The 15,500-nt window shown below is 43.3% G+C and overlaps 1 protein-coding gene across 24 annotated transcripts in view; it reads left to right on the top strand.

Annotated features, from left to right (window-relative positions):
* Positions 1-6,390: 6,390 nt before the first annotated feature.
* The window catches only part of NFIA (nuclear factor I A), a 379,515-nt gene continuing 370,405 nt past the window's right edge, over positions 6,391-15,500 (top strand). For 4 of the 24 annotated variants that reach the window (XM_059689356.1, XM_059689352.1, XM_059689367.1 and 1 more), the window contains exon 1: positions 11,320-11,772. In XM_059689356.1, the coding sequence (XP_059545339.1) occupies positions 11,746-11,772 (27 nt within the window). In that variant the 5' untranslated portion in view covers positions 11,320-11,745. Of the gene's footprint in view, positions 6,582-11,316; positions 11,773-15,500 lie in introns of those variants that run through there. The other 20 variants (XM_059689357.1, XM_059689364.1, XM_059689369.1 and 17 more) reach the window with 14 other exon arrangements.

Genomic DNA, 15,500 nt, shown 5'->3' with positions numbered 1-15,500 from the left:
TTTCATATTCATTATTTCATTGAATTCTCGCAAAACCTCAAGAAGTAAGCAGGACTAGTGATATTTACATTTCACAGAGAAGGAAGCTAGAGGAAGCAATCGCACCGCCCAAGGCCACAAACAGCAAAGAATAAAGAATCCCATCAGCTCACAGCTGTTAACACCAAGTGACAGTTCTAGACTGCTGCTCTCACCCCACCCTAGTTTATTTTTCCTGAAAACTATCCTTTAACTGTGAACACGTTTGAGTAAATCTTTCAGGTATCAGCCTAGATTTTAGAGCCCTTCCTTCAATTTAGCTAGTTGACTGTTTTCTTTCTCCTATCAGATTCACTCACAGTATTTCTTCACTTTCCCAGGCCTCTTTTCAACTTTGATACCAGAGATAGTTATTCACTCCTTTCCCATTCCTGCAAAATAGTCTTTGCATGATGTAATGAAACTGGCACTGGAACTGGGGATTAATTCTTAACCAGCTGTGTGGCCATGAGCTAGCCACTTCACTCTGCTGGTTTCAGTTTTATCATCTGTAAAGTCTGGTGGACAGAGACTTCTGAGCTCCCTTTCAGCTCTCCTGTGAATTGTAAGCTTCAGACTTGGCTACTTTCGCTTTACCCAAGATACAGATTTCCTTTCTTTGGTCATCCTAGCAGCTCAGTTGTGTGATATCATCTGTGGTCTTCAGGAACTTCTGCAGTTTGCTGTGTGTCCAAGATGGGGAGGATGGGTCTGAAGTTGGGGGAAATAGGGAGTTGTTCTTCAGTGGTGTAAAGTGTCAGCGATGCTAGATGAATACATTCTAGAACTTTGCTGTACAACCTAGTGCCTAGAGTTGGCAATACAGTATTTTGCCCTTCAAGATTTGGTAAGAGGGCAGACCTCATGTTAAATGTTCTTACCACAGAAGAAAGCCTGGGGTGGGTGGGAGGGGAGGTCACAGGGAAACTCTGAGAGGTGTTGGATATGTCTATGACCTTGATTGTGGTGATGGGACCATGAGTATTTTTATATGTCCAAACTCATCAAATTGTATACATTAAATATGGGCAGTTCTTTGTATGTCAATTATACCTCAATAAAGCAGTTTGTTGTGGTTGTTTTAAATGATAGGCCCATGTATTTACCTTTATGTATAGAGCTAGCTAACCATTAAAATGGTACTTAAAATGTGTGAAGCCTGAATTCTTTCCTAAACTAGACATCATAGTTAGAGTTTTGGATATTTCAGTTTCCTGAGCCTTAGTTTCTACATTTGTGTGGTGAGGATGACAATTCCTGATGTGCCACTTCAGCAGGAAGGAAGGTTAAAGGGGATAAGATGTGGGTAAGCTCTGTGAAAAGCAAACTCAATGTCCTATTTACACTGAAAATTTCCACCTACTGATAATGCCATGTTTTGCATAAGTCACACTCCTGACCCTGTATTTCATCAGAGTACAAGGCTGGAAAATGGACCGTTTGTTCATCTATCCATTCACACATTAACTTACCAAACATTTGTGAAGGATCTGCTATAGCATTTTGCTTATAGGAATAAAAGAATGAATGGAGTCATTGCACTTTCAAGGAGCTCAGAGTCTAATAGACAAACATGCAAATAAGTAACTGATAGATAATGTGAAGAAAGCTGTTGTAGAGATGAGTAAAAGATGTTAGCGATTAACCAATTCTACCTGGGGGCGGAGGGGAGGAACTGACCAATTCTACCTAGGGGAATTGGGAAGCAGCATTAAACGGGCTCTTGGGGAGAAAAAAAATCAATGGAACAGGGAGAAAACTTTAGGAACTTGGGAGCAGAAGAAATCACACAAACAAGGGAAGAGAAGGATGAACATGCATTGTGTGTTCAGAAAATGATGTGAAGAGAAAACATGATTTATAGTGTGGCTGGGAAGAGGGGGCAGCAGAGAGAAATTAGGCAGGAGGAAAGTCCGGAAAAGAAGGCTGACAATAAAATCAAATGTATTCTGTAGCAAGTTGGGGGGGAAATATATGACTTTAGACAAAGAAAAATCCAAAGGTACCATGAGATTGTTTTATAATGTTGATTATTAGTTATAGTAGAGGCTAGGTTGCTATATCAGAGACCTAAACACATGGTAGCTTAAATAAAATCAAGGCTGGAGAGGTAGCTCTGTTCCATGATGTCATTTAGCGACCCAGGTTCCTTCCATGTTGCTACTTTCTTTCCTCCTAGGGCAGTGGTTCTCAACCTTCTGGCCCTTTAAATACAGCTCCTCATGTTGTAACCCAACCATAAAATTATTTTCGTTGCTACTTCATAACTGTAATGTTGCTACTGTTATGAATTGTAATGTAAATATCTGATAGGCAGGATGGTCTTAGGAGACCCCTGTGAAAGGGTCGTTCGACCGCCAAAGGGTTTGCGACCCACAGGTTGAGAAGCGATGTACTAGGGTATTATCCTAGTCTTTGTAATTAAAATTGGGTCTCTCGCATGGCTTCATTGCAGCCTTCAAAAAGGCCACACGTATATGACAAATTTAAACAAGTGACATGGACGTTGGACTAAACTCTGCTAGCATTCTACTGAGTGCTGAATCATGTGTTGTGCCTTTCTGTAAGGCAGGCTGGGAAATAGGGCTCTATACTCTTCATCTATGTATCCAAAAACACAGAGAGAATGCATCTGAGGGGGTAATAGTCCGCCACAACTTGCTTATTTGGCAACTTCATCAATTCCTAGATTTAAATTGGCTTCTATTATTTATCCTTTATATGGCCACGTTGTCCTCTAAATGCCCATCTTGATTACGTAGCCTAAAAAGTGCTTTGGATGATCTAGGATTTGCGGAGGCAAATCTGTGTTCAATATTCAGCTTAGTTCACAAATTGAAAATTAAGAATTATCAGAAAAAATATTGCAATTTTGAATTATATTCCTAATTCTGTAAGACTCTGATACTCTAGTCTCTGTACCAATGATCTGCAAGAGGATTAAAGTTTTTATTTGGGTCAAAAGCGAAATTCCTGGAAGAGCCTACTATTTTCAAGGCATAAAGCCAGCCTACCTGCAAACATGAGGCTCTCAGTGGGGTTAGCAACCCAAAGTCACCCCATTAGATGCATGTCTGATTTTCGGAGTCATGATGGGAAGTTACTGGAATACAAATTCATGGGGTGGGGAGAGCCTCCCATATATAAAGACTCAATCTATGTGAGCTATTGCTACTATTACTGTATTATTTTAAAATTAGTTTTAAGGACATAGAAGTGACAATTTGTGGGGTTAGGAGAGACTCTTTCACTAACAGGTCTCGTTATACATTTTGTGGGCAATTGGACTTTGAGAAGAGTCTGGAAAAACTGCACTCCTAAATTGTCTCTGTTGATCAAAACCCTGGAAATTAATGTGTATGGTGGGTCTCCCTTGCTTTCTCACATCTCTCCCACCCTCTATTCTTCCCTCCCTTTCTCTCTCTTGCTCATTCATTCCTGCTGTGCTATTCAGGACTTCATCTTTTCTCACTTCTTTCTAACCAGTCTTGTTACCTCCATTGCTAGAATAATCTTTCTAATTTGAAAATCTTACTTTGTCTATATTTTGGTTAAATACATTTGATATCTCCCCAGTTTCTCAAGTGAAAGTTTAAATGGCTCACAAGGTTCTCCACCAACTTGCCTCAGCCTGCCTTTTTCACTTCATTTCTAGTGACTGCAATGCAAGCTAATACTAGCTAGAACAACTAGCCACAACCAATTACTACCCCATTCTCTGGCCCACTGCATACAGTGACATTACTGTGCCTTCCTGGGCAGGAATGCCCTGCCCCTACTTTGTCCACCGGACAAATGCATACTTCTGACCCAACACAAATGTCATTTCCTCTTTGTTAGCCTTCTGTGACTCTATCTATACATCCAGGCAAAACCAGTCATTCTATCATCTATATTCCTATTGCCATTTAGGTATATCTAAGTTGGATATAGCACTTATCACATTACATTATTATTTACCTTTGTGCCTTGTCTCCCCCATTGGACTGAAAGTTTCTTGGAGTCAGAGATAATGTCTTATTGTCTGTATCCCCAGCTACTAGCACATTCAATGTGGTACATGGTACATATTAAACAGTATTATTACTATTATTATCATAGCTATTGTATATTGAATATACATAGTATACTAGGCAAATTACATATGTTATCTGACTATCTCCCATTTCCTAGATGAGAAATCTAAAGCTGTATTACAGAGGTTAAATAAATAGTAGGCCCAACATTATACCTAAGTTGGACTCCAAAGATTATACTGTTTTGCTGTGGACTAGATGGAGATATAAAAGGTCACTTAGGAAATAAGTGCTAACCTACCACATTAAACGGAGTTAATGAACTACAGACAAAGCAGAGAAAACTCACTGTTTCCACCTACTGACAAGGCCTGGCTTGCTTAGCATTGGGGCTTATTCAGACCATGGCATCTACAGAGCAGTGCGACACAAGTTGATATTTCTTGTGCTTTTCAAAGGCTCTTTGCTCGTAACAAAACAGTCCTCTAGTGTCATGATAGGTCCATGTTCTACTTTGCAGGTGTTATGCAACCATCTCAAGGTCACACAGCCTATCACCAGCTGAACTAAGCCTAGAACTTTTTTGGTTGCTTGAAAAAATTCTTTTTCTTTTTATTTAAGACACTACATTCCATCAAGTGTTATTTCTAGGGTAAAAGTCATATAACAAGTGGAAATGGATGGTCAGTGGAGAAGGCCAGGATTAAACGCCACAGACTTTCTAGAACAAGACAATATCAGAATCTAGAATGGGTAGACCAGAACAGCAAAGCTTATGTAAGACCAAGGGCAGCCACAGTACCCTACCTCCCAGTAATGCTGCATCCTTTAGTTAGTGGTAAAGTGCAAGCTTAAAGCCAAAAATGTGGTTCAATATAAAATAGGAGGTTTCTCTAACCTCTAATTTAACTGTACAAGGTCCTGTTATTAATTAATTAGGTGCTTCTACCAAGGACAGTTAAGCAAATCAGACAACTGCCAGGTTGCATCGTATTCCTCTTGACTTGCATTTGGACAATTTTTTTTTAAGTGAGCTAAGCACACATTTTCCTATAGCTCAGTTATTCTGCAAAACGTCCTAAACTACTTAACACATTAAAAAAAAAACCAAAATACCACACACCAAAAAACAAACGCAATAGCCTGCTTTTGATGCTCTCCATTTAAAGGGGCATCTCTTCTCTTTAGAGTTGCCCCCCTCCCCGCCCCTCCCCCCCCCCCACACTGTGATGGTAACTAGTTTCTTATTTAAAACAAACAAATAAAAGGTTAACATTGAAATATCCAGATCACATGGTCTTATGGAGCCTGGGTTAATGAAATAAAATGAATCAATAATATGAAGGACTTAATGTTCCAATAACTAGCTTATAAAAAACACACCAACCTTTTAAATATTAGAGCCTTTCTTTAGGTGGATGGGAGGTTGAGGGGTGTGTTAAGTTTTGTGGAACACAGGTTTTGTAAGCATATTGGCCAACTAGATGTTTGCTTTAAAGGAACAGCTTCTTCCTGAGGGAGCCCACCTAACAATTTCATGTTCACTCATTTGCAGAGAAGAGAGACCATGTCTTTTCCTCTGTGAACTGGAGCAGAAGCTTTATTTCACTGTAAGTCCTCTGTGACGTTTTGCACTCTCTTGATTTAATGAACCAAAGAGGATCTTTAACTCTTGGTCTACACCAGTGCAAATAAAGGTTAAATCTCTCACTGACCATCATGAACTAGCCTAATAACTCACGAGAGGCTATGGGGAAAGAAACTGAAAAGGCAGGTGTACAGACTTGATTAAAACGTTCAAAAACCCGTACAACCGCAGGCAAAGGTACTATATCCTTACACCTCCCTAGCACCGCGAGGTCCGCAAGCAAAGGAACTTCAATGCGCCAAAAACAGGATCCCCGCCAGCAGGGCCTTGTAACACAGGAGCTTTTCTGCCGAGCAGGGACCCGGCCGGAGCTTGCGCTGAATGCCGGGGCTCCTATTGGCCACACGCCGTGGGGGAGGAGGAGACTGGCGGGGAGAGAGACAGGAGGAGGGGAGAAGGGGGCAAGGCCTTTTCCCTGCCCCCTCCCTGTCCCCTCCATAGGCTGCCGCGGGCGCCTAGTGCGTGGTTACTATGCAAATTGCAGCGATTGCGGAAATAAACAAGGGCGTAGGGAGAGAAGAGAGAGACTGCGAATCGATTGCAACTTCTGCAAAGTCTTGTATAATCCAAAGCACACACGGCAAAAGCAGAGAGAATCTGAGAACCAGCCAGCCCGGGTTGGATCGCTTTCAAAAGAGGAGAGAGAGACAGTGAGAGAGGCAGAGAGCGCACATTGCAATTGCGAACGCCTTCTGATTTGGAGTAAAAAAAAAAAAAAAAAAAAAAAAAATCCAAGAAGCCTGCAATTGGCCAACAGCTTTAAAAAAAAACCTCTTCCGGGTTTTCAACGGTTCCAAGTTTATTTAGATTTTTTTTAATGCAAAAATAAGGGGACAACAAATGAAGCAATTCGTCTGAACATTTTAAAGTTTCTCACGTACTCTTTATACATTGCAATGGTACGTGGTACATCTTAAACTTTCTATTTTGCGTTTATACGGATATGCGTTTTATAAGAACAATAACGGTAGAATGATTTTGTTTAATGGCTAAGACTAAAATTTCTCTAGCTTGCATATGCATTTAAGTGATTGCTGGGTAATGTCTATTGTGATGGTTTTGTTTTAAAGATGTAGCTTTGTGGATGGCTTTTTTGCTATGTGCATCTGAGACTGGGTTTCCTTTTTTCCCCCTGAGATTTGAAAAAATTGCTGAGCTTGACAGATTTTTTTTTCCTCCTAGCGCTTGCTCCGTTCCAGAAACATGGGGGGGAAGGAGGGGGGAATCCTGTACGTGCTGCTCTGTTCTGTAAAAAGACGTCTGGCCTCAGCAGTCAACCTAACCCGAAAAGAAATGTCTGGACCCGGAGAATAATTGACGATTCCATCCTCTAATCAATGGGACAATAGGGGAGATTGACAAAAGCTTTATCCAATCATGAGAAAGCTTGGGTGTACAATGGTTCGCAATTGCCAGAGGGGGCGGGGCAGAGATCTGAAGTTCTCTGCGGCTCTGAAAGGGATGGTGTGGTTCAAGCTGTCAAAGCTACAAGCTCTTCCGGATTTTAGCAAGCACAATAGGAAAGAGTTTTCGAGTTTAAGAAGAAAAAAAAAAACCACGGATGGGGGATTTTTGCATGAATCTTATGCTTTCTTCACTGTCTTTTTGGAAAAGTTAGAAAATTTCTGCTAGAGAAATGTTTAACTTTGCATGGATTAGTATTTTTAAATTCGGAAAGTTGTTAACTGTCCTGGAAGGTGAGGTTCAACTTTTAAAAATGTGTGACTTAAAAACTTCCCTAAATTATGGGACTGTAGTGAGCTTTGGGAAGTAGTATATTGCATATTCAGCATTACAAAACTTCTCGCTCTGATTATCTTAGAAGCTTTGGCTTTTCCAGTACTTTGGAGGAAAATAGGCAAGCCTCCCTTTTTGAAACTCTAAACAAGTTTTAAGCATGAGAGAATGTTTCGCAGGTGGACTGACAGCTGTTTTTTACATTTGAAAGGAAGAGGGAGAAAAAGTAGTTTTTCTTGACTTCTTTTGAATTCTGCTGTTTAAATATATGGCCAGTAGCAAATAGTATATTACGACTGGCCGAATTCACATTTCTTCTTGTTACTACAACAACCCCTGTGGAGGGTATGTGTGGAAAGTTGCTGACTGGCTAACTCTTAGCTGGAATCTGGCCTCGTGGACAAGTCTTTGACACCAATCCAGTGGAAACCTACTGCAGTAGCTTATCTTGGAGACAGTAACTGGCAGCCTCTGGCTAAAATATATCCATCGCTTCCTTCCCTCTGAGCAGAGTAGATACTTAATTCTGTTGAGGAGTGAGTAGAAAATACCATGGGCTCTTTCCCATGTTTGTATTATATCCCATGGAGCCATTTCCCAAGGCTCCAGGCCTTCTCATCAACGCCAGTTTGGAAAGTTGATGTAAGAATCCACGTGCATGCCCAGTTCAGCAACATGATTCAATTTAGTAACACAAGCATAGAAGAAAAATCTGCACACCAGTGACCAGCAGGTCAAAAAACTAGAGAAGAAAAATGTTGAAAAATGCTAGTGATAAAGTCAGCCTTGGAAAGAACTATAGTTAATGGTGTTGTCCCTTATGAACCCCAATTTTACCTTTACTGCTTTGGGCATTAAAATCTAAATCATATTAATAAGATCTTCCTATGAAGTGACCTCTAAAACAAGAGGTATTTGAGATGTACATATAAGTGAAACCTTATTGACGTAATTTATATATCTAAGAGGATTTCACTAAAACTGGCAAGGTAACATTTCTGCAAATAAAACACAGTAAATGCAAGGCTGGGCTCTGTGCCAGGAAGAATATGGATAGCCAAGAGCATGACAGGAGCCTCTTTTGCGCGGAGACAACCCCATTTCAAGGCAGCCTCCCAGCACTTGCAAAATAAATGATTGGAGCGGTTATTTCCAATAAGGGGTTTATCCTTCCTAACAATAGGGCATTTATATGATTGCAGTAAACTAGTTTTCCTCCTTCACCTGTGTTTCCTATACTGTTTTCTATGTCTTCCCTCTTCGTTCTTCCCTCCACCCCTGTTCCCTCTCTCAAGTGTCTTAGCATCTTTGTGAACTCTGGACAAGGATTTACTTTTGCAACTTGGGAAGAGGGGAGAGAGTTGGAAATGTTTTTTACCCCCAGACTGCCCTTTGAGAAACATCTGTTTCTTTGTGTGTGTGTTTAAATTTATGCCTGTTGGAGAGAAAGTTACCAGAAGCCTTTTTGTAACTGTAACTCTTCTACTGTATTTTTCTCAGTCGTGTTTCCAAAGACTGTAGTTGGAACTGTACTTTGTAGTGTTTCCCCCGCCTCCCCCCCTCCCTCCCCCCATCCTCCCGCGGGGGAGGGAGTGGGAGCTGGCGGAGATAGGAGAGAAAGCAGGAGCGGATGTGAAGGGCTTTGGTGCTGAACTTGGATCCAGCCCTTGCCTAGAGGGCGCAAACAATCGTCCCATATCCAAAAAGTCTTACGAAGGGCGCCAAAAGTTACTTAAGATAATATTGCTAACCACAGAAAGCTGGAAATCGCGGGCACATCCACTGCTGCAACAAAAGAAGTTTTTAAAGTAGAAATATCAGCATTAAATTACTTTTCTCCATTCTTTTTCAACTAGGGCGACGTGCCAGTTCTTTTTTTCTTTTTTTCTTTTTTTGAGATTCAATTAAAAGTAAGAATCTTTGGTATTTTGGAAGGAGGCAGATGTGAAGTCTATCTTTTAATACACCAAAAGGAAGATTTTAATCTGCTCTGGAAGACAGCTTCCCAAGAGTACATACTTGAACAATAACTTCTCACTGTGCCTCAGTTACATGTTGGGACTGTCAGCCAGAAACGTCTATCGAGGAAACTTGGAGCGCCTTGAAGTTATAGATCCCAGCAAAGGTTCTGTGGCCAGGGATTTTGTCTCTGTAACTCGGCTTAGCTTTTAGGACATTTTCCCCTGCAGAAATCCAAGAGGAACTAAGGAAAAGCGGTTGTTTAGTTTGGAAAAATGGGACTCTCCTATTAAAGGTTTAAGCCCTTCTTTCCCCTCACCTCTTAATAAATAATCTGAAAGATGTCCAAGAATATTTAGAATGGGGGAATGTGACAATGGTCTCTTGACCATTCAGCATTTATTTTAGCAATAAACTAACTGGAGAACAAGCATAAAATAATTTAGACAAATGCAGAATATTTCCCCTGTACCAATCTTGCTGCCCCTTCATTTAAAAGGGGGGGGGAGGGAGGAGGCTGAACGAGAATGGCCTTTAACGCCTCCCCTGACCCTCACCTGCAGAGTGGGCATTCCTACAGTGAATTTCCTCTTTTCAGAGGCTAAGCTCTGTAACTTCTACCAAGGTGTAGAGTCCCTGTCTGGGTGCCAGTGTCTTTCAATGTGATACACTCGTCTTTCCTTTTGGAATTTTGAGAAGGATTAGCAAATGCAGCAGGCTGCAAACTAGCATGAGAGAGACATGAGGAGAAAGAGATGGGATGGGAGTTTGGATGAAGGAGCTATACTTTTTTTTTTCGCCCCCCCCTCCCCCCAAGTAGGGAGGAGAGCCTAGAGAGAAAATATGAGGTTAAAAAAAAAACTGGAAAAGCAGGCTTACTTGGCAACTTGCCAAACCCTAAAAACCACCCCCCTTTTCTGCCAAAACAATACTTTAGCAAACCTAAAATAATTGCAGGAAGCTCTTTTCCATTTTAAGAACTATTACCTGGGGGAGGAAAAAAGGGGATTCTTAAAAGGCACCCTTCCAGAGGTGTTCCAGGCACATGGATGGTCATCAGAGCCTGTGTCCAGTTCTGGGCACGCGTTTGCGGACCAGAGTCATCTCTCTTCCCGAAGGGGACATGCCATTAACATTTTTTTTTTCCTAAAAAGAAAAAGATGTCACAGCTAAACCACTGTTGTTTCTGAACGTGATAGAACTTTTTCTATGGCGTCTGTGTTCAAACCCACTTCGTTTCACAGTCCTGGGAGGGAGAACGCTCATTAATCTCCGCCTCCCGTTCTCCAGACAACCCCCACCCCCAAATCCGGTGAATCTTCTGTGTGAAAATTTTCTCCACCACCCCCGCTCCTGAATGCCATCGGACTTAAGCGGCACAAAGTTTGCAGGATTTTGTGCATAATGACGCCTGCCGACGATCTATTCCCACAGAAAGCTCCGTTGGAGAGATTACAAGGCTTTTGAGCCATACCGCATTTCAGAGGAGAAAAAAGTTACCTAGGAGGTCCGATTTAAAAAAAAAGAAAAAGAAAATTTGCATACATGCAAATGTACCCTCAGGCCGTGTCCCAGGGTCTCCTGGTGCCCACGCCGCGAACCGGGGGGTACCAGACCACCTGGCAAAGTTGCCCAAGTCCTCCCCCGAGGTCCGCGAAGGTCTGCGGCGGGAGTTGGGGGATGGGGACGAGGAAAAGTAGTTTTGTTTGCTTAAGCACATCCTGTGGCAGCCTATAGCTGCCCGGGAGTCCAGACTGTAACTGCTCCTCACCGCGTTACCCAGTAATGCGCTGAGCGGGGACCGGGTGGGGGGCTGGTGGGGGGGCCGTGGGACGGGAGAGCCAGCGAGCCAGGGAGCCGGAGAGGGAGCGAGCGAGCGAGCGCGAGCGGCCGCGGAGCTCGGACCGGGCTGGCCGCGCGGCGCCGCAGCCGCCCCCTCCCCCCGCCCCCCCTCCGCCCCCGGCGGCGGCGCGAGCGGGCGGCGGCTGTGCGGTGCGGTGCAGAGCGGAGGCGGAGGCGGGCGCGCGGGCAGCTCACGGGCACCCGGCCGGGCGGGCGCGGGCGCGGGAAAGGGTGCGCTATGCCTTTAACGCCCGCGTACAGTAGGCATGTATAGTGGAGTGTAGGGAAACTCTAGGCGGGGTTAAAGTTCAGCTCATGGAGCGGCAATAGCGCTGGCTGGCTGCAGTTGAGCCGAGTTGGAAATGTGAACGCAAGAAGCAGGCTTGATTTTTTTTCTCCCCCTTCTCTCTCTCTCTCTCTCTCTCTCCTCCTCCTCTCTCCCTCTTTCTCCTTTCTCACCCGCACTCACGCACACCTCCAAACCGCACACCCAGACGCACACGCACAGCCCACCGCCCGGCAGTTATGTATTCTCCGCTCTGTCTCACCCAGGTAAGCAGCTGTTGGGATGCGGAGGGGTTGGGGGGCCGGGGTGGCGGGGGGCTGAGCAGGGGCTGGGCAGGGGGTGCCGGGGTCCGTCACGTCGGCTGGGCCCGGGGCATGTGTCTTGGTGTGTGCCCATGTTTGCGTGTGTGTGCGCGCGTGTGCTCGTGGAGGGGGGGGGAAGGGGGGAGAAATACAGCTTTAAGAAAGTAACTTTGTTTCCATGCGGGTGCATTCCTCTTGCACGGCCATTTGTGTGGGCACATGGCTAATGGCGCCCTCTTATTAATGCGTTAATTAATATCGGGGCGCCGGACTGCGGAACGGCGGTGCTTTCGGACGCTCCGCACGTGTTCCCGCGGGTTGCAGACCATGACACGCTGAAATCTGGACTCAGCGTTTCTGCAGCCGGGAGGCCGGCTCCTGTAGTTCCGCGGCGCCCGGGGAGGGGGCCGCCGACGGCGCCCACCGCACACCCCGCACGCTCCGGGCATCTGGAAGCCCCGGGTGCGGGAGAACGAGGGTCCCCGAGACCACAGCCCGCTCCCGGAGCCCGCGCCCTAGCAGCCTCCCCAAACTCTTACTTTTGTTTATTGTTTGTCAGCCTTTGGGGTCCAGCCGCGGGAGGGACGCGGGCCGGTGTCTCCGGCCCCGGCCGGGACAGCGCCCCTCGGACGCGGGCGGGCGGCGGTGAGCCGGCCCCTGGGCTCCGAGGAGCAGGGCTGCACGGACGCGCGTCCCCCGCGCCGGTCGGGTGGAGCCCGCGTTCTTGTCGCTCGTCTCCCGTTTGCTTTCCCGAGTGAAAGTTTCGGTGCCGGGACGAGCCCACGCTGCGCAGGTTGGCGAGCGGCGGAGGCCGCGGGCCGGGGAACGTCGGGCGGAGTTGGGCTCCCGGCCGCGAGCCCAAGCGGCGGCCCGGGCCAGACTCGGCTCCCCCCGCCGCCGCCGCCGCCGCCGCCGCCTCCCGCCACCGCCTCCCGCTACCGCCACCGCCGCCGCCGCGCGACTCGGTACGCTCCGCGCGCAGGACAGGGGCAACTTTCTTCTCCGATTCAACTCGGAGAGTGGGTCTTTCTCGCCCACCACCCCTCCTCTCCATGCCCTCCCTTTCCACCTCTCTGTTGTCTGCACCACCCCCAGGCAAAATATTGCTACTTCATGGCTCCAAAATCTGGTCCCTTTTGAATATATTATTTTCTTTGACTAAAAGGCACGAAGTCAAAAGTGATTTTGCGGTGGGGAAAAAAAATGAAAGAAAAAAAAGTGTGAGCTTTCATACTGTTTTGGTACATTGTGATCTGACCATTAATCATTTGCATGAAGTTGTATGCTTCATATAAAATGTTTATTCACCACTCCCTAAAAAAACAAAAAACAAAAAAAACAAACCTGCTACCACTTCTTGCCTTCATTTTGCAGGAGATAACGGTTTAATCGGAATACTTTCTGGAAGGCTAAAAAGTATCAATAGATATTCCTGCCCTCTGTAGAGTCTGGATTTATTTCCCACATGACATCTCTTCATATTGCAATATCTAACAGTAAAAATACTGGTTATTTGATCTCAGAAGACTCTTAAATGCATATTTTATGTTGAAATGGTCTGTTTAGGATTTAGGCCTAGCATTAATAATGGATAGCAGTTGCTTTTAGTTATTGTAAAAGTTTTTATTTTTTATTTTCCCCTAACAAACTTCCAAAGTTCCTATTTTAGTAACTTGTGGAAGTATGGAGTGAAACTTTTCAACCACTCTGGCAAAGTTCACAATTGCATATGGATAAGATGCAAAGTGTAAGATAATTTGAATGAGTTGCAAGGACCACAGTGAAAATGCTGAGATTCAAAGACTGAAGTTCTAGCTGGCAAAAGTTTGCAACACATAGAACTTGTAGATAATACCAGTGAGCTGCAATAGTAGGATACATTAGCGTCTTCTCAAGTGAGCTCTCAAAATTAAATTTATATTTTGAGATGGTGCACATAGGATACCTGTGTATCTATGTAGGCCCAAGGTATAGTTAGTTATTTAACAAAGTTGGATTTTCTTGGTTTATGAGCTATTATCACATTAATAAAGTTGTTTTTTTTTTCTTTAAACATATTTGGCAGTGTGATTGATACATTCACTAGGCCTTCTTCTGGAAGCACCACTAAGAGAAACACTTACTTAGTATATCAGTTTGTGAAGAAAATATATACTAAATAGCAAATGAAGGCCATATATTTTATGATTTCTTCTTTTAAAAATTGGTTTACAATTTATTTAACCTGATGGAATATTTATTGAGCTTTAGAGCCAATTTTTAAAAAGCAAAACTCAGGTAGCTTATTGGTCTCTAAAGAAAGTCCAGTAAGCACAGGGATAAAAGTACCCTCAATGAAAGATTAAACTCCATATACATGTATGCAATTTTTAAAAACTTTATCAGAAAAATGCCAGACATCTTATTTTAGTATACAGGCATATCATAAGCAAACCATGTACCTGGCCACAGCATGGTAACACAGTAGAAATTTATAGGTGAACATTTGAGAAGTAATCCCAGAAATGCCAGCATTCAGTGGTTCTTAAACTTGGCTTACTTACAAACTGATGAACATTTAAGGTGCTGATTGAAAGTCATATCGCTTTGGAAACAGGTTTTCAGGTTTGTTTTTATTGGGGACCGGTAACTTTCTCACTGAGTACATATGTAAAACACTCTTTGTTTTCTCTTGACTATTTTGAAATATTACATAACTTATGGCTATATGTGCAGTAACATTATTTGTAAAGGCATACTATTTTTTAAAAATCTAATGTATGCTATACCTGGACATTTCCTACAAGTGAATGATATTCTTTAGTTCTGATGTTCTGGAATATTTCTAATTGTGAGTTGAGAAAGATAACTAGCACTTTAATTGTGCATGTGTGTAAAGTTATACAAAATACTGTGCACTTTTATTGGCGCATTCTTGAAACCTTTGGGGAGTAATAAGTTGTAAAAACTTTTGATGCAAAAATGGAGACTTAGATTATTCTTAATGTTTAGTTGATATAGTTGACCTTATTTAAGGATTTTTAGGATGGGGTATATGGGCATTTGGTTGGCAGGTAAACAAAATCCTCTTGAACACGAATGAACGCAGTTCTCCGTTCTCCGAGAAACATGTTGGGAGTATCTTTGAGCACTTAAATGCCATATTAGAATGCTTATTTAAAATGTTTATTATTAATAAAGCTTTTTAATAAGATAATGTTTTAGCATAAATATGAATTGTTTGGAACTATGCTATTCTTCGCATTATAAAATAGGGCTGAGACTTTAAAATAAAATCCTCCTTTTGGTGAAAGCTCGCTTTGTAGTTAAGGTAGGCTCCAGGAGTTCTTTGCATAATGCCATACAGCCTTGGTCCCTAGTATGTCCTATGTATATAATAAAATCAGTCAATGTGAAGGACCATTTCAAACTCCAAATTTATGTATTTTAGAGCATTTCAAGGATGAGCTCAGAATTTAGTAATGTTTAAATACTTTGTGGTGTGGCATGTATCTTAGTAGATAAACTGTGACTTGAAAATTGCCCCCCCCCCTTTCTCTCTTCTATAGTATGGCAGTAAGAAAGATTTTTCAAACATCAGAAATTGAAAAATGCTAAGGGTTTTTGGTAAAGGATAATATAATTCTTTTTTTTTCCTGTTCCCTCTTCACTTAAAGAAGGCTCACATGTTATAAAAGCTGACTTCTTCTTGG

The sequence above is a fragment of the Myotis daubentonii genome, chromosome 3, assembly GCF_963259705.1.
Source record: "Myotis daubentonii chromosome 3, mMyoDau2.1, whole genome shotgun sequence".
Taxonomy (NCBI): domain Eukaryota; kingdom Metazoa; phylum Chordata; class Mammalia; order Chiroptera; family Vespertilionidae; genus Myotis; species Myotis daubentonii.
This window is presented reverse-complemented; position numbering and strand designations above follow the sequence as displayed.